This window comes from Macaca thibetana, chromosome X (genome assembly GCF_024542745.1).
Source record: "Macaca thibetana thibetana isolate TM-01 chromosome X, ASM2454274v1, whole genome shotgun sequence".
NCBI lineage: Eukaryota > Metazoa > Chordata > Mammalia > Primates > Cercopithecidae > Macaca > Macaca thibetana.
Genome location: NC_065598.1, coordinates 53,705,023 through 53,732,141, shown reverse-complemented (window position 1 = coordinate 53,732,141; position 27,119 = coordinate 53,705,023). Strand labels below are relative to the sequence as shown.

Below are 27,119 nucleotides of genomic sequence, written 5' to 3'. Positions count from 1 at the left end.
AGAGTTTGAATTTTTAATGTACTTTAGAGTTTATAAATCTGCAAGAGTTTTTGGTTCCCTTTGCTGAGAATCTACTGTTTGAGTCTGAGTAACTTAAGCCAGTGGCTTAGGGAAATTTGCCTAACATGTACTAAGCTACTTCTCCAATTCTCACTAGGCATAATTTTGTGTATGTTAAACTTTGTTATTTAGATGTATTACTGGTTAATAATTCGGTTTTTTTTTTTTTTTTGAGACGGAGTCTCGCTCTGTCGCCCAGGCTGGAGTGCAGTGGCACAATCTCGGCTCACTGCAAGCTCCGCTCCGCCTCCCGGGTTCACGCCATTCTCCTGCCTCAGCTTCCCAAGTAGCTGGGACTACAGGCGCATGCCACCACGCCCGGCTAATTTTTTGTAATTTTAGTAGAGACGGGGTTTCACCATGTTAGCCAGGATGGTCTCAAACTCCTGACCTCATGATCCACCCGCCTCGGCCTCCCAAAGTGCTGGGATTACAGACGTGAGCCACCGCGCCCGGCCAATAATTCGTTTTTAATTGAAGTCACTCCGTATGCATGTTAGTTGGGATTTCTTTGCATCCCTGGTAATAAGTTGGATATAAGATTTTTTGTTGTTTTTGCTTCCACAGGATCTGTTAAAGAAAGAGATGTGGTTTTTATAACAAGGCAGATTAATGATTAAATTGATAGAAAATTTCAAATAAGTTTTTTGCTTTTATACAATTAATTTTTAGTAATTAAAGGGTCTACATCTTGCTATGATTGGAAGAACTGATAATGAGATATGTGTTTCGTTTATTAGGTTGTCTATCAGGGACCTATTAAACCATGCATTTTTTGCTGAGGATACAGGACTGAGGGTGGAGTTAGCAGAAGAAGATGATTGCTCAAATTCATCCCTGGCTTTAAGACTCTGGGTTGAAGACCCTAAAAAATTGAAAGGCAAACACAAAGACAATGAAGCTATTGAATTTAGTTTCAATTTAGAAACAGATACACCTGAGGAAGTAGCATATGAAATGGTAAGTTAATCATACCACTATTCCCCTCACCTCTTATTTTATCAGGGTTCATTCCTTTCTCCTTTTCATTGCTTTCTTTCCTCTCATTTTCTCCTTTTTTTTTTTTTTTTTTTTGTGAGATGGAGTCTCACTCTGTCACCCAGGCTGGAGTGCAGTGGCGTGATCTCGGCTCACTGCAAGCTCTGCCTCCTGAGTTCACGCCATTCTCCTGCATCAGCCTCCCAAGTAGCTGGAACTACAGGCGCCCGCCACCACGCCCGGCTAATTTTTTGTATTTTTAGTAGAGACAGGGTTTCACCATGTTAGCCAGGCTGGTCTTGAACTCCTGACCTTGTGATCCACCTGCCTCGGCCTCCCAAAGTGCTGGGATTACAGGCGTGAGCCACTGAGCCCGGCCTTCTCCTTTTTTCTTTAAATTGTTATGTGGTTGTGAACTATATCACTATGACACAGTATATTAAATTTGTATGTAGAGTGTAAAGAATAATAAAGCTCTACATTTATTAAGAAATAGAACATTACTATTACCTTAAAAGCCATCTGAGTGCCTCTCTCATTTGCATTTTCCTCCCTCATCACCATGAGTAATATCTACCTAGACTTTTTTTTGTTTTGTTTTGAAATGGAGTCTCGCTCTGTCGCCCAGGTTGGAGTGCGGTGGCACAATCTCGGCTCACCGCGACCTCCACCTCCCAGGTTCAAGCAGTTCTCCTGTCTCAGCCTCCCGAGTTACTGGGATTACAGGTGCCTGCCACTACTCCCAGCGGAGATGTGGTTTTACCATGTTAGCCATGTTAGCCAGGCTAGTCTCCAACTCCTGACCTTAAGTGATCCTCTCCCCTTGGCTTCCCAAAGTGTTGGAATTACAGGTGTGAGCCACTGTGCCCGGCCCTCTACCCAGAGTTTTGTGTTACTCATTTCTTTGTTTTTCATCATAGTTTACCTATGTAATGTATTGTTTTGTTTTGAAGACTGAATGGCAAGCATGCACCTAGCTGGTGGGAAGGGGCAGTATTGGTACAATTAGGTGAAGAGTCCCAGAAGAGGATAAGCTGAAGAGAATTTCTCAGTCATAGCAAGTGTGGCTTCAGTTTCCCTAAGAGTTTACAAGAGCTACTTCTGGGGAAGTGAGAGGGTAAGGTTCTAAATGAGGCCAGGAAAATACACCTATGCCTCAGCATAGTCAGGTCACCGGCAGGGCTATTGTGCAGACCAGAAATTAGTTGTCTGGTTACCATATGGTTTGATGGGAAGTGGGCCACTCTGACTCTTTGCTTCCAATCTCTCTGTGACTAGCCCCCACCCTCAATAGATCACAGCAGGCAACTTCTGTGGGGTGAAATGCATGTCCACACCTGCTCCAGGCAGCTGCAGTGCTGGTAGGAGGGTGTGCAGGAGCCACAGCAATATGTACTCAAAACCAGCCGAGGCTCACCTGGGCATTCTGACCTCAGGTTAAAAAGGATGGGGCAATGACAGTGGGAACTTGGAAATGATAACCTTTAACATGTCTTTCTGATCATACTGTTCTAAACTGGAATGATTATTTTGGACATCTGGTACACAACTATCACCCTGGCATTTCCCATTACCACCTTCCTACACTTCTCTGCTTCACTCCTGTATTTAATTTTGAATTTCCTAAATTCCATGTCTTCAGGGGACATGGGAGTGGTTGGGTCCACTTTCAGCTCCTGGAAGCCACTCTTCAGTCCTTTCACATGTCTCCACCCCATCTTCAAAGCCAGCAATGGCATATTGAATCCTTCTAGTGTCAGCAGCTGGTAAAAGATTCACTGAGATAATCTCCCTAGATTAAGGCCAATTGTGCTATGTATTATAGCAAACACAGTGATGGGAGTGATATATGCACAGGTTTGGGGATTAAGAGGGAGCATCTTAAAGCAGATTGCAGGACTGAGAATGATATGTCATGGTACCTCCTCAAATGATCTTCTCTACTGTTCAGCCTTGTTCCTCTGAGATGAGAAGGCAGAACCTTTTCTTCTTTTCTCCTCTAATGCCTAGTAAGACGTAGTACTTTGCTGTTAGCATACTTGCCTCTGCCTAGAATGTTGGTCTCCACTCTAAACTTCTGCACATCCGTCAATAGTGTGCATGTTCCTTTTTTGGCTTTAATTCAGGTCAGAATTTACCTTCCAGGCTGGATGCGGTGGCTCATGCCTGTCATCCCAGCATTTTGGGGAGGCCGAGGTGAGAGGATTGCTTGAACCCAGGAGTTCGAGACCAAAGCCCGAGCAATATAGGGAGACCCCGTCTCTACAAAAAATTAAAAATTAGCCAGGTGTGGTGGTGCATGCCTGTGATCCCAGCTACTCGGGAGGCTGAGGTGAGAGGATCACTTGAGCCTGGGAGGTTGAGGCTGCATTGACCTATCATGGTACCACTGCATTCTAGCCTGGGCAACAGAGTGAGACCCTGTCTCTCAGAAACAAATCAAATAAAATAGAATTCTTCTGTGAAAACACTTACTCTATTACCTCCAGAGATGCAATGTGCTCCTACTTAAAGACTTTTACAGCAGCTCATTTCAAGTTAAGTTATGTCCATTTCACACCACCCGATAGTGTGCTCATACAGGACAAAGGACCAACTTAGTCACCTGTATCTGGTGCCTAGTACTGCGCATATTGTAGACACTTAATGTTGCTGAATGAGAAAACCTTTTTAATCCTTCAAAAAACGTAATGGCAGTTCTAAATTACCTGTGATAAGACTGCATATTCTGAAACATCAAGTTTTGTTTGTTTTTGTTTAAAGCCTGAATTTATTTTAACAATGCTTGGTAATACTATTGATATTTCTCATGCCAATTAGAGGCTCTGGCATTTATGTATGTCTTTGTTTAAGAGAGAATATAGAAACAGATTAACTGTTAATTTGGAATTTGGGGGCATAAAATAACTGCTAGTGAAAAAAAAAGAAAAAGTTAAAATTGGCCAGGCGTGGTGGCTCATGCTTGTAATCCTAGCACTTTGGGAGGCTGAGGCGGTGGATCACGAGGTCAGGAATTCAAGACCAGCCTGGGCAACACAGTGAAACCCCGTCTCTACTAAAAATACAAAAAAATTAGCTGGGCGTGGTGGCGGGCACCTGTAATCCCAGCTACTTGGGAGGCCGAGGCAGGAGAATCACTTGAACCTGATTCAAGTTGTGGTGAGCCGAGATCGTGCCACTGCACTCCAGCCTGGGCAATAGAGCTAGACTCTGTCTCAAAAAAAAAAAAAAAAGTTAAAATCTTAAATGTTAAAGAAGTAGTTTTTGCTTACTGTGTTTTGTTTGTAGGTCAAGTCTGGGTTCTTCCATGAAAGTGATTCCAAAGCTGTTGCTAAATCCATTAGAGACCGGGTGACACCGATAAAGAAGACAAGAGAGAAGAAGCCTGCTGGCTGTTTGGAAGAACGCAGGGATTCTCAGTGCAAGTCTATGGGGAATGTATTCCCTCAGCCCCAGAATACAACTTTGCCCCCTGCTCCCACTCAGCAAACTGGGGCTGAATGTGAAGAAACTGAAGTTGATCAACATGTTAGACAACAACTTCTACAAAGAAAACCACAGCAGCACTGCTCCTCTGTTGCAGGTAACACAGTTACAGCTCGTAAAAGCAAACACATGTGCAATTATATTCCCTAATCTTTATTTATTTTGAAGGGCAGTGGTCAATGGCGCATTCTGTTTCTTTTCTTTTTTGTGTATTTGCTTGTCTTTAAATAGCACTTCTGTGTTTTTCAGAGCATTCTGTTATCTATCATTTTATCAAGCCTTCAGAAAACCCCCAAAATAGACAAGCCAGCTAGTTTCCTTATTTTAAAATTAAGAAACTGTTCTGTTAAGTGATTCTTCTAAGGTGCTAGTTGCAGAAGGATTATAATCTATCATGTGGTTTAGTTTGGGGTATAAATAACCTTATTGTCATTTTTGAGGGTCTAACATAAATCTTTTTTTTTTTTTTTTGAGACAGGGCCTTGCTCTGTCACCCAGGCTGGAGTGCAGTGGTGCGATCACGACTCACTGCAGCCTCAACCTCCCCAGGCTCAAGTGATCCTCCCACCTCAGCCACCTGAGTAGTTGGGACTACAAGTGCATGCCACTACACCTGGCTAATTTTTGTATTTTCTTTTGGTAGAGATGGGGTTTCACCATATTGGCCAGGCTGGTCTCAAACTCCTGGGCTCAAGCCATCTGCCCGCCTCAGCCTCCCAAAGTGTTGGGTTTGTAGGCATGAGCCACCACGCCCAGCCACATAAATCTTTTAATAAAGAAAATTTAGAACTAAAGATAAAATTTATTCCTCAAGAAGGAATTTTCTAGTCTTTAAGATCCTTTGTATTTTAGAAGGGACCCTCAAGTATAACATTAACACAATTCCTTTAATTTTCTGCTGTAATGCATTTTCTTTTCCAGAAGGACACAGTATTTGCATAGTAATAACCTATTGTTCTACAAAGACAGTATTCTAGGTTATAGGAGAAAGAGAATATGACATATTTTACTGAAATCCTTATGTCAAGAGTAGATTAGTTAGGGATATATGTGACATGGCCAGCAAATGGAGTTGATTTTTGTCTGATTCTCTGTTTTTAGGTTTGCTTTACTAAGAAAATTTTAGTTATACTACAATGTCAACATTTCATTGCTTGATAAGAGTTTACATGCCGGTTTTTGATTAATGCTGTAGTGTAAATATTTTATTTGAAGCTATGTCAGGTTCTCAGAGTAAAAAAGCTGTTAAAGAAACACCATTACCTATACCATTTGGACATTTTGTGCTTCAAGTTTTCCCTTCTACTTGTTACTTATTTTCTTTGTTATAGGTGACAATTTGTCTGAGGCAGGAGCTGCATCAGTTATACATTCAGATACTTCAAGTCAGCCCAGTGTAGCCTATTCCTCAAATCAAACGATGGGCTCTCAAATGGTTTCTAACATCCCGCAGGCTGAAATAAATGTCCCAGGACAAATTTATTCATCTCAGCAACTAGTAGGACATTACCAGCAAGTTTCAGGGGTGAGGTGAACTGTTATATTTAAATATATAATCAGTGTACTTACTGTAAATGGGAAAGTTTATCTTTAATCTTTTTTTCCCCTTATTTTAACAGTTACAGAAGCAGCCAAAGCTGACTCAGCCGCAGATTTTGCCTTTGGTACAAGGTCAGTCCACTGTTTTACCTGTACATGTGCTTGGACCAACAGTTGTTTCACAACCCCAGGTTTCCCCATTAACTGTTCAGAAGGTCCCACAGATAAAGGTAAGACACATTTTAGAGGTTCTGTATTCATTTAAATAAATTTAATACTGCCTAGATTTTCTGACAGGCAAAGGTTCTCTTTTATAAATTCATTATAGTTTAGAGAAAGGTCACCAAAAGCTAAAAGTTGTTTATGCTTTCCTTCACCCAAGACATTCCTCTTTTTTTGTGTGTGTGTGTGACGGAGTTTCACTCTTGCTGCCCAGGCTGGAGTGCAATGGTGCAATCTTGGCTCACTGCAACCTCCAGCTCCGAGGTTCAAGCGATTCTCCTGCCTCAGCCTCCCAAGTAGCTGGGATTACAGGCATTAGCCACCATGCCCAGCTAATTTTTTGTATTTTTAGTAGAAACGGGGTTTCTCCATGTTGGTCAGGCTGGTCTCAAACTCCCGACCTCAGGTGATCCGCCTGCCTTGGCCTCCTGAAGTGCTAGGATTACAGGCATGAGCCACAGCACCTGGCCCAAGACATTCCTCTTAATGTGCCTAACATTGTGTAACTAGAATCTTGAGATACTGCTTGTATAATTGGAGAAGAAACAGAGAAGTCAGTATATGTGAACAAAAGATTTATTTAGGACTGATCTCTTCCTCTTATTAATGATTATTTGTTCTTTGTATTAAACTTTTCCAACCTGATTTGAACATAGAGGGATGTATGTTGCAGTTAATTAGAAATAGTATTTCATAGATTTTCATAATTTTTAGCATGTTCATCTAAACTCTTGTTTTGGTTCATGTTTATTTCTGTAGGAGAAATAAGAAGTGTTTTTGTCTTTCAGACTCTTAAAGTCAGCATTATTCATTTCTGACAATGAGTTAACAGTCTTTGTGTGAGTTTATATATTAAGACTGTATCCTGGTTCCCTAGGTTATGGATTCTGGATGCATGGTTGCATTTTTCTTTGCCATTACCCCATTTTCTCCCCTCACTTCCTACCGTACCTTGCATTTGTCTTCCCTCTCTAGGAGTGAGATGATCTGATAGCTACTAGCTAACAGAGAGTGCCTGGTTTAGCTAGCTGCTGGTGCATCTTTTAAGAAATTAGTATATTATCAGTTCATCATCAGACTTTTAATGATTACCACCTTCTGGGGATATGAAATAAAATAAACATGATCCTTGCCCTCAAAGAGCCCAGTCTTATAGGGGAAAGCATGCATGTACTTGACAAATGCCAGATGCATTTAAAATCTGCTAGGGGTAGATTTGATTTGATATAGTTGAAGGTGCCAGATATTTGACTAGTATTTATAAGTGATATGGTGCCTATTTGTAATTGAGCTCATGTGGGAGTTTGATTTGCCTCTTTCTAATCCTATAATGCAAAGTGTGTTGAATCGGTGTTTAAATTTAACTTAGGTTCAATTTACATAAGCATACAGGTATGTGTATTTTAAAATGTGTTCCAAAAATTTAATTATCAATGTGTTATTTGCTTATTTTAAAATAAAGCCCATAAAGTTATGAAAAAGAAAGTGAAAAATTACTTGTTATTTCTCCAGCTAGAGACAGCTCATTGTTTTTTTGTTTTGTTTTGTTTTGTTTTTTTGAGATGGAGTCTCACTCTGTCGCCCAGGATGGAGTGCAGTGGCGCGATCTCGGCTCACTGCCACCTCCGCCTCCCAGGTTCAAGCGATTCTTCTGCCTCAGCCTCCCGAGTGCTGGGACTACAGGCACGTGCCACTATGCCCGGCTAATTTTTTGTATTTTTAGTAGAGACAGGGTTTCACCGTGTTAGCCAGGATTGTCTTGATCTCCTGACCTCGTGATCCGCCCGCCTCGGCCTCCCAAAGTGCTGGGATTACAGGCGTGAGCCACCGCGCCCGGCCGACAACTTATTGTTTATGTTTGAGGTATAGCCTTTAGATTTATCTTTTTTTCTATGTACACATGTATAACTTTGTTTATATATATACGTGTATATCACATACATAACGATTTTTTGTAGCCTGCCCTTTTCACCTAATATATAGAAGCCACATAAGCAATAACTTTGATTATATGGGTCTTTTTATGAGCATGGTAACCCAAATTCTAGGAATTATTGCAGCCAATCGGTATTTATTTCTGCCAATTCTCTCCTTTCTTCCTGAGAGAGTATCTATATTCATTTTAGGAATGATACTGAAATCCTTTGAGCTTTCTCATGGGACTTCCACTGTCAGGTGTGTGACGATGTCAGATTCGGATACTCAGAATCTCTGCCAGGGTTTGAATGAGTTACACAGTAAATGCAATAAATAAGAAACCATGAGTGTTATACTGCTGTGACTGGTCTCAACCCCTTAGTGTATTCAGTTAACTAGCATTTACTCATGGTATTAAGATTTTTATAGGACTAATGCTATACCTAGCACCTTTTTGATAATTTGCTGAAATTTTTGAAACATAGCATTATTTTCTCTATCAGTATGTCTGGGAAAGTCCCATTAAAATGGGCATAGTATATGCATTTATAATTTGAATTCTCCTTGTACCTGTAGCTGGCCTTTGGAGCAGATAGAAAAACTTTAGCCCAATCTATGACTTTAGACTTGTCAGTTAGTGGAGTTCCACAATCAATCCTTTCTTTCTTTTTTTTTTTAGACAGAGTCTCACTCTGTCACCCAGGCTGGAGTGAAGTGGTGTGATCTCAGCTCACTGCAACCTCTGCCTCCTGGGTTCAAGCAATTCTCCCACCGCAGCCTCCCGAGTAGCTGGGACTACAGGAGCATACCAGCATGCCCAGCCAATTTTTGTATTTTTAGTAGAGATGGGGTTTTGTCATGTTGGCCAGGCTGGTCTTGAACTCCTGGCCTCAAGACATCTGCCCGTCTGGGCCTCCCAAAATGTTGGGATTACAGGTGTGAGCCACCATTCCCGGCCACAACCAATTCTTTCTGCAGTTTCTCCTCAGATATTGTCTGCTTCACAGATTACTTCCCAGCATCCAACAGTTGGTCTTCAACTTGAGTGTGATCCTAGAAGTGGGAATTAGGCATTAACCAAAGCACCAGCTGCCAAACTTCTAGTTTCTTACCGGTTAATCACCCTCAAGCTTTGTTGAATCATTCTTCTGTCCAACATGTGAGCAGTGCACAGAATGCTGCTGGTACAGCTCAGCTCCCTTCTAATTCCATTGGGGGGCATTCTTCCCAAAAGATACATTCAGTATCACAGCCATACCCATCGGAAGTCTCTAACTTCAGATTCTTCAATGCCACAAAGCCAGACTGTGCGTTTGAAGGAGCATTGTTTCCAAGCCTCTATTCAGCTACAGTCATTAATTTTACAACCTAAGATTTTGGCATCTCTACAGAAAAATTTTCAGCAGGATTATATTCTGCAAGAGTCTGAAGCTCTTGCAAGTCAGCAACAGCCAAAGAGTGGTATTGAAAATGTGATTCAGTCCCTGGAACAGCCTTCTTATTCTGTTCAACACACTTATCCAGGGCCACCTGCAGAATTTTCATCCTTCCCATTGAAGACTCCTGAGCAGCTGCCCTTTGTGATATGTCCCCAGGAACAAACTTCTTACTCATCACAGCCAACTTACTCAATTCAGGCTCCACTACATAAACAGCCTGTTTATTCACTGCCAGTCCTGGAGCATCCTCTTTACACTGTACAACCACCGAGATCACAGCCAGCCTATTCTATGCAGACTTCTTATCCAGTCCCAGCTGCAGTACAGCCCTCATATTTGGCAAAGACTCACGTGCAGCCTGCTTATCTAGTGCAACCTCCGCTTCAGTCACCTTTTCCAGACCAGGCAGCATATGTAATCCAGGCAGCTTACCTTGTGCAACCTATGGAACAGCCTGCTTATCAGGCACTGTCTCTTGAGCATGTATCTTATTTAGGACAAACTGCTTACACTATCCAGACAGCTGAACATGCAATCTTCATAACCCAGCAGGCATATACAATAAGCCCTCCTGATAGCAAGCAAGTACACATGACAGACAAACTCTGCAGATCAGAAGTTATACTCTGTACCACCATTTGTAGCACAGATTTTTGAGCAACAAGCCTGTTTAACACAACCCCAAGGTAGTTCTTCTTCAACATTGGAACAAAGGATGTATTTAATATCAACCTTAGATACACGGACACGTTCTACTGAGCCTTTATTTAATATCCAGCTTTCAGCGACTCCATCCCAAGCAGATGTCAGTTTTGGACACCAGGAGCTAAAAGCTCAGGCCCAGTCAACTAGCATTATATCTCAGAGGGCAGTGGAAGGACAGCTTCAAAACCCTGAGCAGGTGTCCTTCATTCAGCAGGCCTCTTCACAGGCACAGATATAGCCCCCACATTTCTCAGCAGTTTTCCCAATCACATCTAGCACCAAGCCAGGTTTCTCACTTAGCTTTCGTTCAGCAGCAGCAGATGACTCATTCATCTCATAGACAAGCACAGGAAACCCATCAGTTGTCTACTCAGGAAGGCCCCATAAATCAACAGCAATCTTTGTTTAGTCAACATGCTGCTGTCCAGCAGCAGGTACCTCATTCACAGGCACCTAAGCAAGTTCAGCCGTTAACCAGGTATTCCAAACACCATTACACACATGGTCCAGATTATACATCCGTTGCAAGAACAGTTGCAACTGGCAGCCCTGGAACAACAATATATAATACGGCCTTTAGAGCAGCCTCAAGTACTTCAGGCACTAGACAACAGTCAGACTTTTCCCCTACAGAAAAGCCTAGCACAATACCAGCCAGCATACATCCAGCAGCAGTCTGCTGACCAGCCACAGTGGTAGCCATCTTACAGCTTAGCACCTGTTTCTGGGTCATCAGAGCCACAATTACAACAGCAGACCCTCTGTCAAAGCTCTGGGATAGCCCTTCCAAATCAGCAATCTTCAGTTCATCTCCTGACACTTAGCATTCTGGTAGACGCTTCCACTGCTTTTCAGAGCATTTCTATGTTACACACACAGCAGCATTTACAAGGCCAAGAAATTCCAAAGGTAAATCCTTGTGGGGGAAAATGAGGATGATTGTGATTTTTCTGTGATATTTAAGGGTCAGGATGATAGTCAACTATAATAGATATAGCACTTCAGTGGAAATCACAGTCCGTGTTCCTGACTCTTTTCCTTACTTACTGGGTGACCTTGATTCAGGTCTTTTCTAAATGTTCTCATCTGTAAAGTGTAGGGATTAGACCAGATGACTACAATTAAAAAAAAAAATTTGAGGACCTACTTAGGATATAACAGTGAATAAAATACAAAAACCCCTTCTGTCATTGAGGTTTGTTGTCTAATGGGGAAAGATTGTCAATAACCATTATAAAAAGGAAATTATATAGTACAAGGTGCTTTGGGGAAAATGTAGAGCAGGAAAAGGAGGAAAGTGGGTGGCAGTTTTAAGGAAGATGGCCATCAGAGTAGGTCTCATTGAGAAGGTAACATTTGAGCAGACACTTGAAGGAAGTGAGGGAGTCAGTAATGTATATTTCAGACAGAGGGAATAACAGGTGCAAAGGCCCTAAGGGAGAAGTTTATCTGGCATGTTTGGAAAACAGCAAGGAGGCAAGTGTAGCTTTCCAAGATCCTTTAGTCCTAAAACGTTTGGAACCTATGGTTCTCTTATTGTTCTACATTTATAATAAAGCATTTGCCTTTGTGAGATAATACTGTTGAGTGATTCTTATTGCCAAATACTATTCCAAAGACATTACATGTACATCCTCACACCAACCCTAGGAATCCCATTATTTATAAAATCTCCTCTTCATCAATAAATTATAAATTTATAATGGATTTCAGTATGTGTGTGCTGACTCCTAACAGGACTGAGCGAGAATAAATAAAGATCTTTGCAGCTGAAGTTTCTTCAGACAGGGGCATGCTATTCTGGGATTTATGATTTTAGATTAAGGGGTTTAACAAACCATTTTTTCTTCTTCCTTTTTTGTTTTTGTTTTTGTTTTTGTTTTCCTACACTACACAGATGTAATTAACAAAGTATTTTGGACTTTAATGTTCATTCTGTGGGCAGATTGCATGTGTTGTATACTTTCCTTACCTAATTAAAAAGTTTTCCCCGACATCTTACTAAGAAAAATTTGAAATATACAGAATATTGGAAAAAATTGTAGCAGTGAAAAATTACTTGTTATTTCTCCAGCTAGAGACAACTTAATTGTTTTTTGTTTTGTTTTGTTTTATTTTTTTGAGATGGAGTCTCACTCTTTCGCCCAGGATGGAGTGCAGTGGCGCACCTAACACCTAAATTATACAGTTAACTTTTGCTCTATTTGCTCTATCACATACCTATTTATCCCTTTATCCCTTTATTAATCCATTTTATTTTTCTGGTGCATTTCAAAGTTTAAAGGAAGTTGCTAACATCAGTATACATCATCCATAAATACGTATCATTGACTAGAACTCAGTATTTATATTTTTAGTTTAAATGTATATACAGTAAAATGCATAAATCATAATTCATGAGTTTCGACAAATGCTTACACCTGTGTAACCCCAACCGTTATCAAGACATAGAAGAGGTGTTGACAGCCTTTTTCTGTAAATGTCTAGATAGTAAATATTGTAGGCTTTGCAGACTATATAATCTCTGTTGCAGCTACTCAGTTCTGCTGTTCTATGCATGAAAACAACCATAAATATGTAAACAAATAGGCGCGACTGTGTTCCAATAAACCTTTGCTCACAAAAACAGGTGATGTGCCAGATTTGGCCTGAAGCCTTGCCCACCTGATAGAGAATACTGCCATTACTCCAGAGAAAGTTCCCTCATGCCCCTTCCCAGTCAGTCTTCTCCACATCCATTAGAGTCAACCGCTGTTGATTATTTCTTGTTGTTTTTTGAGACAAGGTCTTGCTCTTTTGCAAAGGCTGGAGTGTAGTGGTGCAAACACAGCTCACTGCAGCCCTGACCTCCTGGTTCAAGCCATCCTTGCACCTCAGCCTCCCGAGTAGCTGGGACCACAGGTGTGCACCACTCCGCCTGGCTAAGTTTTTAATTTTTCTGTAGAGATGGGGTCTTGCCATGTTGTCCAGGCTGGTCTTGAACTCCTAGGCTCATAGAGTCTTCCCACGTTGGCTTCCCAAAGTGCTGGAATTACAGATGTAAGTCACCATGCCTAGCTAATTTTTTCACCATAGATTAGCTTAGCCCATTCTAGACCTTCATATAAATGGAACAATATAATATATATTCTTGTGTAAGGCTTCTGTCATTCAACATGTTTTTGAGATTGATCCATGTTGTGTATGTAACAGTAGCTCTTTTTTTTTTTTTTTTTTTTGAGATGGAGTTTCGCTCTTGTTGCCCAGGCTGGAGTGCAATGGCGCGATCTCGGCTCATCGCAACCTCTGCCTCCCGGGTTCAAGTGATTCTCCTGCCTCAGCCTCCCGAGTAGCTGTGGTTACAGTCTTGCACCACCACGCCCAGCTAATTTTGTATTTTTAGTAGAGACGGGGTTTCTCCACGTTGGTCAGGCTGGTCTGGAACTCCTGACCTCAGGTGATCCGCCCAGCCAGCTCTTTCTTTTTTTTAACTGCAGGATAATATTCCATTTTATGAATATACCAAATTTGTTTATCTATTTTACTATTCACCAACAGCTAAATGATTTCTAGTTTTGGGTTACTGTGAATAAAGCTGCAACGAACATCCCTATATAAGTTTTTTTTTTTTGTAAACATGTTTTCATTTCTCTTGAATTATACCTAGAAGTAGAATTGCAGGGTCATAGAATAAGTGTTTGACTTTTTAAGAAATTGGAAGTTTTCCAAATTGGCTGCACTAACACCAGCAATGTATGAGAGCTCCACACCCTCACCAGCATTTTTAATTTTAGTTATTCTAGCTTCTGTATAGTGGCATCTCATCGTGGTTTTAATCGGTATTTCCCTGATGACTATGATGTTGAGTACCTTTTCATGTATTTGTTGGCCTTTGTATATCTTTCTTTGTGAAGTGCCTGTTCAAGTCATTTGCCCATTTTATTTGCCCTTTTTATTATGGACTTACAGAAATTCTTTATATATTCTGGATTATACAAGTCCCTTCTCAGATACATGTTTTATAAATATATTCTCCAGTCTGTATATTGCCATTCATTTTTGTAATGGTCTCATTTAATGAGACAAAGTATTTAATTTTGATGAAGTCTGATTCATCAAAGTTTTTCTATTGTAGTTACCACTTTCTGTGGCCCATGAAACCTTTGCCTACACCCAAGTTAGAAGGAAACTTTCATATGGTTTATAGTTTTATGTTTAAGTCCATGGTTCATCTTGAATTAATTTTTATGAATGCTGTGAAGTAAGGGGTCAAGGTTCTTTTTTCTTTCCTCTAGGAATATCCTAACAGCTTCATCTGTTGAAAAGACTTCCCTTTCTCCACATCTCTACCAACACTTGTTATCTGTCTTTTTTATTGTAGACATCCTGGTGGGTGTGATGTGGTATCTCATTGTGGTTTTGATTTGCATTTTTCTGAAGACTAATATTGTTGAGCATCTTTTTATATGCATATAGGTCCTTCATGTATCTTCTTTTATTGTCTTTGGAGAAATAGCTATTGAAATCCTTTGCTCAGTTTTTGTTTTATTATTTTATTTTTTGTAGAGTTGAGGTCTCGCCATATTGCCCTGGCTGGTTTTGAACTCCTGGTCTCAAGCAGTCCTCCCACCTTGGCCTCCCAAAGTGCCAGGATTATAGGCATGAGCCACTGCGCCTAACCCTTTTACCCAGTTTTTAATTGGGTATCTTTTTGTCTTTTTATTGTTGAGTTATGAGTTCTTTATATATTCTGGATACTTAGACCATTATCAGATGTATGATTTACAAATATTTTCTTCCATTCTGTGCGTTGTCTTTTCACATTCTTGATGGTGTCCTTTGTGGCATAATTTTTTTTTAAATTTGATAAAGTCCAATTTCTCAATGTTTTCTTTGGTTACTTTGTGCTTTTTGTGTCATATCTAAGAAACTATTGCTTAATCCAAGGTCATAAAGATTTTCTCCTATATTTTCTTCTAAGAGTTTTAAATTTTAGCTCTTAAATTTGGGTCTTTGATCCATTTTGAGTTAATTTTTGTATATAGTTTGAGGTAGGGGTCCAATTTCATTCTTTCCACGTGGACATCCAGTTTTTCTAGTGCCATTTATTCAAAAGACTATTCGCCCATTGAATAGCCTTGGCACCCTTGTTGACAATAAATTCACCATAAAAATATGAGTCTTCCAACTTAGTTTTCCTTTCTCAAGATTATTTTGGTTCCTCTGAGTCCTTTGCATTTCCACATGAATTTTAGGATCAGCTTGTCAAGTTGGGTCCAAAAAGCCAGCTGGGATTTTGATAGGCATTGTGTTAACTTTGTATATTGCTTGGGTAGTATTGTCTCTTAATAATATGAAGTCTTCGAGTCCAAGAACATGGATGCCCTTTCATTAAATTAGGTGTTCTTTAAGTGTTGGCAAAGGTGTGGAGAAAAGGGAACCCTTGTACACTGTTGATGGGAATGTAAATTGGTGTAGCCATTATGGAAAACAGTATGAGGCCAGGTGCAGTGACTCACACCTGTGATCCCAATGCTTTGGGAGGCTGAGGCACGAGGATCACTTTAGCCCAGGAGTTCAAGACCAACCTGGACAACATAGTGAGACCTCCTTGTTTCTACAAAAATATTTAAAAATTAACTAGGTGTGGTGGCATGTATCCCATAGTCCCAGCTACTCTGGAGGCTGAGGCAGAAGGATCCCTTGAACCCAGGAGGTCAAGGCTGCAGTGAGCCCTGATTGCACCACTGCACTCCAGCCTGGGCAGCAGAGCAAGACCCTGTCTCAAAAACAAACAAAAACAGTATGAAAGTTCCTCAAAAAATTAAAAAAACAAAACAAAACAAAACAAAAAAAACAAAAACCTACCTTACAATCCAGCCATTCCACTTCTGGGCATATATCCAAACGAAAAGAAATCAGTATCTTGGCATACCTGCACCCTCGTGTTCATTGCAGCTTTATTCACAATAGCCAAGATATGGAAACAGCTTAAGTGTTGACAGATGAATGGATAACAAAAATGTGGTGTGTGTGCATATACATGTATATGTATGTGTATATATATGTATATCAAGAAGGAAATTCAGGAAATCAGCCACTGAAAAAGAAGGAAATCCTGCTATTTGTGACAACATGGATGAACCAGGAGGACATTATACTAAGTGAAGCCAGATACATAAAGATACTGTATGATCTTACTTATATGTGGAATCTATAAATATCAAACTCATAGAAGCAGAGAATAGAACAGTAGTTGCCAAGGTCTGAGAAGTAGGAGAAATGGAGAGACTTGGTTAAAGGGTGTAAACTTTTACTTATAAGATGAATAAGTTCTAGGGATGCAACATATTGTTTACTTGAAAAAATTTTTTTTTTTTTTTGAGTCAGTGTCTCACTCTGTTCTTCAGGCTGGAGTGCAGGGGTGCAGTCTCGGCTCATACAACCTCTGCCTCCTGGGTTCAAGTGATTCTCATGCCTGAGCCTCCCAGGTAGCTGAGACTACAGGCGTATGCCACCATACCCAGCTAATTTTTGTATTTTTAGTAGAGACGGGGTTTCGCCATGTTGTCCAGACTGGTCTCGAACTCCTGGCCTCAAGTGATCCGCCCACTTCAGCCTACCAAAGTGCTGGGATTACAGGCGTGAGCCACTGCGCCCAGCCTTAAAAGAGATCTTAAGTATCCTCACCACACATACATGTACAAAGGGTAACTTTGTGTTGTGGTTGATATGTTAATTTTATTGTGGTGATCATTTCACAGTGTATATGTATAGCAAATCATCACATTGTACATCTTGAATATATACAGTTTTTATTTGTCAATTATACCTCAATAAAGCTGGGGAAAAATAGTTAGTTTTTAATTTCAGCAGTATTTTGTAGTTCTCAGCAAGCAAATCTTTTTTTTTTTTTATTTTTCAACTTTTATTTTAGAATCAGGGAGTACGTGTGCAGGATTGTCACAGAGGTATATTGCATGATGCTGAGGTCTGGGGTATGACTGAACTCATTACTCAGATGTGGAGCATGATACCCAATGGTTAGTTTTTCAGCTTTTTTCCCCATCCCTTTCTCTCCCCTCTATTAGTCCCCAGTGTTTGCTCTTTTCATCTTTATGTCCACATGTACCCAGTGTTTAGCTCCCACTTATATGTGAGAACATGTGATATTTGGCTTTCTGTGTCTGTGTTAGTTCGCCTAGGATAGCTACATCCTTGTTGCTGCAAAGGACATGATTTCATTCTTTTTTATGGCTGCATAATGTTCCACAAGTCTTTACAATTCCTTGTAAAGTTTTTTCCTAAGTTATTATTTTTGTTGTTATTATAAATGGAGTTGTTTTCTTAATTTCCATTTTGGATTGTTAATTGCTAGGGCATACAAATACAACTGATTTTTGTGAGTTGCTCTTATATCCTATAATTTTGCTGAATTTGTTTATCAGCTCTAATAGTTTTTTTGTAGATTCTATAGGAATTTCTATAATAAGATCATGTCATCTGGGAATAGAGATAGTTTTAATTTTGCTTTCCAATTTAGATTTTTTTTTTTTTTTTTTTGAGACATAGTCTTACTCTGTCACCCAGGCTGGAGTGCAGTGGTGCAATCTTGGCTCTCTGCAATCTCCGCCCCCCGAGTTCAAGCAATTCTCCTGCCTTAGCCTCCCGAGTAGCTGGGATTACAGTTGCCTGCCACTGTGCCCAGCTAATTTTTGTATTTTTAGGAGAGACAGGGTTTCACCATCTTGGCCAGGCTGGTCTTGAACTTCTGACCTCCTGATCCACCCGCCTCGGTCTCCGGAAGTGCTGGGATTACAGGTGTGAGCTACCACGCCCGGCCTAGATGTTTGTGTTTTAAAAAATTGTTCTTGCTGGAACTTCTAGTATAATGTTGAGTAGGAGTTGAGAGCAAATATCGTACTTTTCCTAATCTTAGTGAGAAAATTTTCAGTCTTTCACCCATTAAGTATGATGTTATCTGTGTGTCTTTTTACTTTTAAAGAACTTTATTCAGGCTTAGTTTATGTACAGTAAACTGCATGTATTTATAGTGTACAGTTAAATGAGTTGACAGATATATGCCATAATCAAGATACAGAACATTTCCAGAACACCCAAAAGTTTCTTGTGTCCCTTTTCAGTATTTGTATGTGTGTGTTTACTCTAGGGATTTTAATTTACATTCTAAATTCTTCACAGTTTTTACATAGATTTAATATATCATAAAATGTAAGGACCATGCAACTATTTATTTCCTGCAGGCTTTAAGCTATAATTATTTTTGTTTATTTGTTTGTTGAGGTAGGGTGTCCTTCTGTAGCCCAGGCAGGAGTACAGTGGTTCAGTCACAGCTCACTGTAGCCTCGACCTCCCAGGTCCAGGCAATCCTCCCACCTCAGCCTCCCAAGTAGTTGAGACCATAGGCATGCACCACCATACCTGGCTACTTTTTTTTATCTGGATAGAGATGGGTCTCCCTGTGTTACCCAGGCTGGTTATAATTGTTATATATATTACATCTACATACATTATAAGCTGCACAATGCAATGTTATAGATTTTGCCTTATATAAACATATGCCTTTTCCAAGAAATTACGAAGAGAAAAAGTTTTAAATTTTGATGAGGTCCAGTTTTTTCTTTTCTTTTCTTTTTTTTGTTTTGGATTGTGCTTTTTGTGTGAAGTCTGAGAATTCTTTGCCTAGCCTTAGAACTGGAGATATTCTTCTACTTTTACATTTTTCATTTCAGTGTGTGATCTATGTTAATTAATTAATTTATTTTATTTTATTTATTTATTTATTTTTTGAGATGGAGTTTCGCTCTTGTCGCCCAGGCTAGAATGCTGTGGCGCGATCTTGGCTCACTGCAACCTCTGCCTCCCAGGTTCAAGTGATTCTCCTGCCTCAGCCTCCCAAGTAGCTAGGATTACAAGCGCTCACCACCACCGCTGGCTAATTTTTGTATTTTTAGTAGAGACATGGTTTCACCATGTTGGCCAGGCTGGTCTCAAACTCCTGACCTCAGGTGATCCACCCGCCTTAGCCTCCCAGAGTGCTGGGATTACAGGCATGAACCACCATGCCCAGCCTATGTTAATGTTTTTTAAATTAGAGGCATTCACACGGTAATATGTTAATCTTGTATATGGTTTTGAGATTTAGATTCAGGGTTTTTTTGGGGGGAGGGAGGTTCCCTGTAGATGTTTAATTGCTGTAGCATCATTGAAAAGACTGCTTGTCTTCCATTCAATTGCTTTTATATTTCTGTCAAAAATCAGTTTGGCATATTTGTGTGGGTCTTTTCTTCTGGGTTCTCTATTCTGTTTAATTCATTTATGTTTTAAGTTGTTTTTTTTTGTTTGTTTGTTTTTTTATAGCTCTTCTGGATTTCTATTTTTCCATATAAATTTTAGAATAATCTAGTCTATGTCCACAGAAAACCTTGCTGGGATTTTGATAGTAATTGTATTAGTCCTATATATGAATTTGGGGAAAATTGACGTCTTTACTATGTTGGGCCTTCAAGTTCAGGAACATGATATGTCTCTTCATTTATTTAGGTCTTCTTTGATTTCTTTCATCAGCATTTTGTAATTTTCAGCATGCAAACCCTAAGGCTCTTTTGCTAAGTTTGTGCCTAAGTATTTGGTTTAATTTTGAAGGGTTATAAATAATTGTGCTTTTTGTTTGTTTGTTTGTTCGAGGCAGAGTCTCACTCTGTCACCTAGGCTGGAGTTCAGTGGTGTGATCTCAGCTCACTGCAGCCTCTACTTCCCAGGCTCCAGCAATCCTCCCACCACAGCCTCCCAAAGTAGCTGGGACTACAGGCGCGTGCCACCATGCCCGGCTAATTTTTGTACTTTTAGTGGAGATGAGGTTTCGCCATGTCGCCCAGGCTGATGTTGAATTCCCAGGCTCAAGCGATCCACCTGCCTCAGCCTCCCAAAGTACTAGGATTACAAGTGTGAGCCACTGCACCTGGCTAATATTGTAGTTTTTAATGTCGGTTTTCACATGTTCCTTGTTTGAGTATAGAAATGTGATTGTGTGTGTTGATCTTGAATTCAAAGACCTTGTTGAACTTATTTGTCCTAGGAGGATTTATTTTTTTGTTTTTTTGTTTTTGGTAGAATCCTTGGAAATTTTTTTAAATGTAGAAAATCATGGCCGGGCGCGTTGGCTCACGCCTGTAATCCCAGCACTTTGGGAGGCTGAGACAGGTGGATCACCTGAGATCAGGAGTTCAAGAACAGCCTCACCAACATGGCGAAACCCTATCTCTACTAAAATACAAAAATTAGACAGGCGTGGTAGTGGGTGCCTGTAATCCCAGCCACTCGGGAGGTTGAGGCAGGGAGAATTGCTTGAACCCAGGAGGTGGAGGTTGTAGTGAGCTGAGATCGTGCCACTGTACTCCAGCCTGGGTGACAGAGCGAGACTCCATCTCAAAAATAAATAAATAAATAAAATAAATGTTGCCTTTTTCAGATGTTTCTTCTGTGTTAATGATATGATCATATGGGGTTTTTTTTTTGTTGGTTTTTTTTTTACTTGTTGATATATAGTGGATGACATGGATTTCAAATATTGAAACAGCCTTATGTCCTTGGAATAAACTCATTTGGTCATGGCATATGATTCTTTGCATACATTGTTTGATTCACTTTACTAATACTTTGTTGAAGATTTTTGAATCTTAAGTTCATGACAGATACTGATTTGTAGTTCAGTTTTATGTCTTTGCTAATTTTGTATCTAGAGGTATTATCAATTGCTGAAAGTAAGGTGTTGAAGTTTCTAAGTATAATTGTAGATACATGTGTTTCTCCTTTTAACGAAGTAATTTGGTTTTTTTGTTTGTTTTTGAGACAGAGTCTCGCTCAGTCACCCAGGCTGGAGTGCAGTGGCACAGTCTTGGCTCACTGCAACCTCCGCCTCCTGAGTTCAAGTGATTCTTGTGTCTCAGCCTCCTGAGTAGCTGGGATTACAGGCGTGCACCACCATGCCCAGCTAATTTTTGTGTTTTTAGTAGAGACGAGTTTTCACCATGTTGGCCAGGCTGGTCTTGAACTCCTGACCTCAGGTGATCCACCCGCCTCAGCCTCCCAAAGTGCTGGGATTATAGATGTGAGCCACCACACCCAGCCTACACGGTCATTTTTTTTTTTTTTTTTTTTTTTTTTTTTACTTCTGTTTTGAAGCTCTCTTATTTGGTGCATCCATGTTTAGGATGGCTATGTCTTTTTAGTGGATTGATCTTTTTATCATTATATTTTATCCCTCTTCATTTCTTGTAATTTTCTTTCATGTGAAGTCAACTTTATCTGATATTACATACTCCCTGCTGCTTTTTATTGCTTAATGTCAACATGATATATTTTTCCATCCTTTTACTTTCAGCCTATCCTGTGTTTGAAGTGAGTTTCTTGTAGAAAGTGTATAGTTAATGTTTATCCGTGTTTTTTATCCCTTCTGCCAATGTCTCTTAGTTGGCATATTTAGACTGTTTAGCATTCAAAGTCATTTTTTATATTCTAGGACTTAAGTCTACCATGTTAGTATTTGCATTTTGTTTCTTCTCTATGTTTCTCCTTCTTGTGTTTCTCTTTTCTTACCCACCTGTGGGTTATTTGAAAGTTTTTAGGATTCCTTCTTGGTTTTCTTTTGCTTTTTTTTTTTTTTTTAAATGAGAGATGGGGTCTCGCTATATTGCCCAGGCTGGTCATGAACTTCTTGTTTTATTTATACTGTTTTGAGTATATTATACTGTACAGTTTTCTTAGTGGTTGCTTTAAGGTATCCATACACACACACACACACACACACACGCACACACACGAACTTATACCCTACCGATACCGACATTTTACCACCTCTAGTAAAATATTGAAATCTGAGTTCCATTTATGTCTGTTTACCACTCCCACTTTTTTTTTGAGCCAGAGTCTTGCTCTCTTGCCCAGGCTGGAGTTCAGTGGTGCAATCTCAGCTCACTGCAACCTCCCCCTCCCAGGTTCAAGCGAGTCTCCTGTCTCAGCCTCCCAAGTAGCTGGGATTACAGCCGCCTGCCACCACGCCTGGCTACTTTTTGTATTTTTAGTAGAGACAGGGTTTCGCCATGTTGGCCAGGCTGGTTTCAAACTCCTGGCCTCAAGGTGATCTTCCCCACCTTGTTCTCCCAAAGTGCTGGGATTACAGACGTGAGCCACTGGGCCCGACCTTCTGACCTTTTTTTTTTTTTTTAGGTGACAGGGTCTTGCTTTGTCACCCAGGCTGGAGTGCAGTGGCTCAGTCATGGTCTACTGTAGCCTCAACCTCCTGAGCTCAAGCAATCCTCCTACCTAAGCCTCACAAGTAGCTGGGACTCTAGGTGTGCACCACCATGCCCGGCCTTTTGTTGTTGTTGTTTTCTCATAGATATGGAGTCTTGCTATATTGCCCAGGCTGGTCTCAAACTCCTGGTGTCAAGCAGTCCTCCTGCATCAGCCTCCCAAAGTGTTGGGATTATAGGCATCAGCCACCATCAGCTCCCATCATTCTTTGAACTTATCTGTACACAATAAGATGTTCCAGACCTATCCTATTCTTCCTTGCCTCAACTTTGTAATCAATCATTTCCAGTGAGCTCTGGTTGAGAGGGTTTGTTTTCATGGAGAAATAATCTCATTTATAGGAAGAATGATTTAGGAATGAGGGAAAATTTCTTGAAATAGGAAAGAAAAAATTATCATAGTGATGTCCTTGAGAAGGTGAGAGGAGATAACATTTAGTTTCTAAATAGAGGGGTTGGCCTTAGCATAGGAGTACAGTTGTCCATAATAATAAGTGTGAAGATAGAGATTATGGCCCTAAATGCTATTTAGGTGGGTAGATGTTATGGAAATTCTCTTTTTGTTGCCTTTTTTATTTTCTCAGTGAAATGGAAGCAATGTCATCAGCTGAGAATGAAGTTAGGGGAGGGATTGTGTATTAGAAGTTTAATGATGGAAGCAAAAGTATTAAATAGTTATATAGAAGAATGGTAGTAGAATGAATGAACAAGGGAAATGTAGTGAGATTGCCAGGCAGCATTAAGGATCCTCTTGAAGTTAATTATTCTAAAGAGTTAATCTCTTTCTTGAGTTTGGTGCTTCTTTTTTTCCTAAGTTTTAGTGTTTCTCAAGGATTTGGTGATTCTTGGCTTTTTGTTCAGTCATATTTAAGGATCCTGTTCACCTGTCTGATTTGTTTACTTACAGTAGCCTGCCTTGCTGCCAGTTATTGTAGAGGAGGGAAGAGTTGTGTTGGGAACACGTTTTCTTAGTAGTTTGTTACCTATAGATTTGTTCTTCCTCTCAGGCTCTACCTTGAGTTTTTGGGCAAATTTCCTTGCTGCTCACTATTCAGCATAATGAGAGGTTAGGAGAGGATAGGATTGCCTAGCCTACCTAGCTGCTCTTAATTCACCATATCATTTAATCTCCCAGATGAATTCCCCAAAGCCAGGCAATCTCTGGTGTCCATTGAGTAGTTTTAGAGCTTCCCCAAATCACTCCTAACTTTGCAGTAGTTTTCTCCTATATGTGTGTGTTTGAAGCTTTGGTTTCCATATATTTTGTTACCCATGGATGTGATCTATTGGTTTCTGTTCTTTTGGAAGGTTCTTTACCGTTTATGGTCTGTGGATGGCATTCTTTTTAGTTTTTCTGGGATGTTGTGACTGTATTCTAGTTTTTGTTTTTGTTTTTGTTTTTTGCTTTGAGATGGGAGTCTTGCTCTGTTGCCCAGTCTGGAGTGCAGTGGCACGATCTTGGCTCACTGCAACCTCCGCCTTCTGAGTTCAAGCAATTCCCGGCTAATTTTTGTACTTTTAGTAGAGACAGGGTTTCATCATGTTGGCCAGGGTGGTCTCAAACTGCTGACCTGAAGTGATCTACCCGCCTTGGCCTCCCAAAGTGCTAGGATTACAGGCGTGAGCCACCGTACCTGGCCAATTCTAGTTTTTAAAGTAATCGTTTCTGTTGCTTTCTAGAGTATTAAGTAGTTGGTAAGACAGATGTATATGTTCACTGTTGCCATATTGATTCAGTCGCAGAATTTCTCTTATCTACATGAATAATGTGGATTGACATCAAAAGGGAAAATAACTTAGTGATTTTGTTGTTGCAAATATCTAGCATTGACAACTAGAAGCAGGGGTTTCATTCAGATTTTTGTTGATATTGTTTTCATAAGTACTGACTGGATTGGCCAGATTTCAGACTTTGAATGCATCAGGAGTCATTGAAATGTTATGTATTACTTGTTTTCATGGCTAAATCTGCATATTAGCATAGCTGAGTTGTGTATTTGTAAGATTACTCTAGAAATTCTGGTTCTTATTAGCATTTTCTATTTTACTACTATTTCATAGCTTAGCCAATGGAATCATTTTCTTTGTTAATTCCAGTTTCTTAATCAGTGAAGGTAATGTCTTTATTTTAATTCTAGCCATGGTATGTTTTAGACCCATAAAGATGGTTACTGTGGTTATCAGTGGTTTTAAGAAATTGGCTTTGTTTCTGGTGACATTTCTATTCTTTCAGTGCTTACAAAACAGTACAGAAACTATATGAAGAATGGACTCTGTTGATATGTGTAACACTGACATTAATTGGCAAAAGATTCTCTATGTTTGATTTGTTCGGAAATATCCATGGGCCTACTGTAAGTGAATATTATTAAAACGCTCCACACGTGTATTCTGGTAAAGACCATTTTATTATGTAACCAGTTTCTGAGACTAGCTAGCTGCCTTCGTTACTTCCTTCCTCCCTCCTTCCCTTCCTCCCACCCTCTTTTTTCATCTTTTTTTTTTTTTTTTTTTTTTGAGATATGATTTCACTCTGTCACCTAGTGCAGTGGCACTGTCATAGCTTACTGCAGCCTTGAACTCCTGGGCTCAAATGATCCTCCTGCCTCAGCCTCCCGGGTAGCTGAGTCTGAGGCATTCTAATGGAGTGAAACTTATCAAGCAGTGTAATTTCATTTAATCTTCACTGTAACTTTGTAAAGTAGTTAATTCCATTACATGGAAATATTTGTGTAAAAATTGAGAAAGTTGTAACTGATTTTTCTAGAGAGAGATTCTAGTTTCCAAGGAATCAGACTATTTCTGTAAAAACACTATTTAGCACAGTATTGTATTTATGTGAAATTGCTTTATTCTAATTGAAGGGAAATCGGTTTAAACAGTGGGTGTGTTTGCTGAACATTGTCAAAAAGTGTTCCCAAAAGGCATGTATTGCTTTGTATCTATTCATATTATTGAAACTGGTAATAATAAGGACATTAGTCATTTGGATTGATTTCCAGTGACATTATTCAGCCCTCTCCCTTTTGTAATGTAAATCAGTTAGAATACTGAAGATGTTGAAGTGGGGAGAACCTTTCAGATTGATCTCATTTTTCCAGGAAGGAGCCAGCTTTGTAAATAGCAGCACAGTTGAACTTTTCAATTTGGGAGGTTGGTTGAATGAGCTAAAAAACTGATTATTTGTGGATTACCATGGTAAGGTATTTAAGAAAAAGGCAAACTATTGTTTTGGGAGGATAGCAATTATGAAAGCTTTTTAAAATAATTTTATCATATTATACATGTTATATTCTCGATTTATATGTGTACATTCAATTTTGAAGCTGTAATTCTAACAATTTGGACTTAATATTAACTATTGGTTTTAGTATAGATCACCAGTTTTTATACCACATATTCTCTATTCTTGATTTTTAAATTTTGCTAAGTGCCTATGTAGTTTGAAGAATGGCTTTGTGTAATTTTTCAAAGTTACTTGGGTTTGAAATTTCTGATTCTTTGGATACCCGAAACTGACCTTTCATTTATATTCACACATGAACAATAACTTGTTGGACATTAAAAAAAAATCAGTTTACAATCTTTTTTTCCCATCTACATATTTTGTTCTTTTGTCTTCTTCTAGCTGATGCTTCAGAAGAGAAGCCTAGGCCTGTCTGATTTTTTTTGTTCCCTTTTCCTCCTAAGTGCTTATAGGTGGTATTCTTTATCTTTATAAGTAAAAAGTTTGGTGTATATATTTTGTTAATTTTCAGAATTCTTTGGGTATGGCATACATCTTTTATATGTCTTGGTATGGATCTTTTATTTCCTCACATGAAAATAGCTTTTTAGGCTGGGCGCAGTGGCTCATGCCTGTAATCCCAGCACTTTGGGAGGTCAAGGTGGGTGGATCAGCTGAGGTCGGGAGTTCAAGACCAGCATGACCAATATGGAGAAACCCCATCTCTACTAAAAAGACAAAATTAGCTGGGTGTGGTGGCACATGCCTGTAGTCCTAGCTACTCAGGAGGCTGAGGCAGGAGAATCGATTTGGGAGGCGGAGGTTGCGGTGAGCGAAGATCACGCTGTTGCACTCCAGCCTGGGCAAGAAGAGTGAAACTCCATCTCACACACACACACAAAAGGAGCTTTTTAAAAATAACTTTCCTTCTCATAAATACTTTTTAAAGTACAGAAATGTATAAAGAAAGTTAAAGTTACCTATGCTCCTACCTCTCAAAAACAAAACTTTTGTAGTTTTTCTAGATGTTTTCCATGCTGTGTATGCATGAAAAACGTCTGGTATTTTATCAGGATTGAATCATACCAGCTATTTTTCAAATTTTTTTTAACAAGCTATATACATTAATTAAGGTATCCTAAATGTGCAGTTTGATAAGTGTTCACATATGTATACCTTCATGAAATGCAAATGAAGATACAGAACACTTCCAGCCCCCTAGAAAGTTCACCG

The 27,119-nt window shown here is 39.7% G+C and overlaps 4 protein-coding genes across 43 annotated transcripts in view; 1 reads left to right on the top strand and 3 right to left on the bottom strand.

The window, feature by feature from the left end:
* Positions 1-27,119, bottom strand: part of TSR2 (TSR2 ribosome maturation factor) — a 1,158,091-nt gene that overhangs the window by 142,927 nt on the left and 988,045 nt on the right. The gene's annotated exons all lie outside the window — the stretch shown is intronic.
* GNL3L (G protein nucleolar 3 like) overlaps positions 1-27,119 on the bottom strand; it is a 517,777-nt gene that overhangs the window by 269,983 nt on the left and 220,675 nt on the right. The gene's annotated exons all lie outside the window — the stretch shown is intronic.
* The window catches only part of MAGED2 (MAGE family member D2), a 645,534-nt gene that overhangs the window by 524,776 nt on the left and 93,639 nt on the right, over positions 1-27,119 (bottom strand). The gene's annotated exons all lie outside the window — the stretch shown is intronic.
* Positions 1-27,119, top strand: part of WNK3 (WNK lysine deficient protein kinase 3) — a 170,577-nt gene that overhangs the window by 58,922 nt on the left and 84,536 nt on the right. For all 6 annotated transcript variants that reach the window (XM_050776810.1, XM_050776812.1, XM_050776811.1 and 3 more), the window contains exons 7-10: positions 801-1,020; positions 4,327-4,621; positions 5,856-6,049; positions 6,144-6,293. In XM_050776810.1, the coding sequence (XP_050632767.1) occupies positions 801-1,020; positions 4,327-4,621; positions 5,856-6,049; positions 6,144-6,293 (859 nt within the window). The remainder of the gene's footprint in view (positions 1-800; positions 1,021-4,326; positions 4,622-5,855; positions 6,050-6,143; positions 6,294-27,119) is intronic.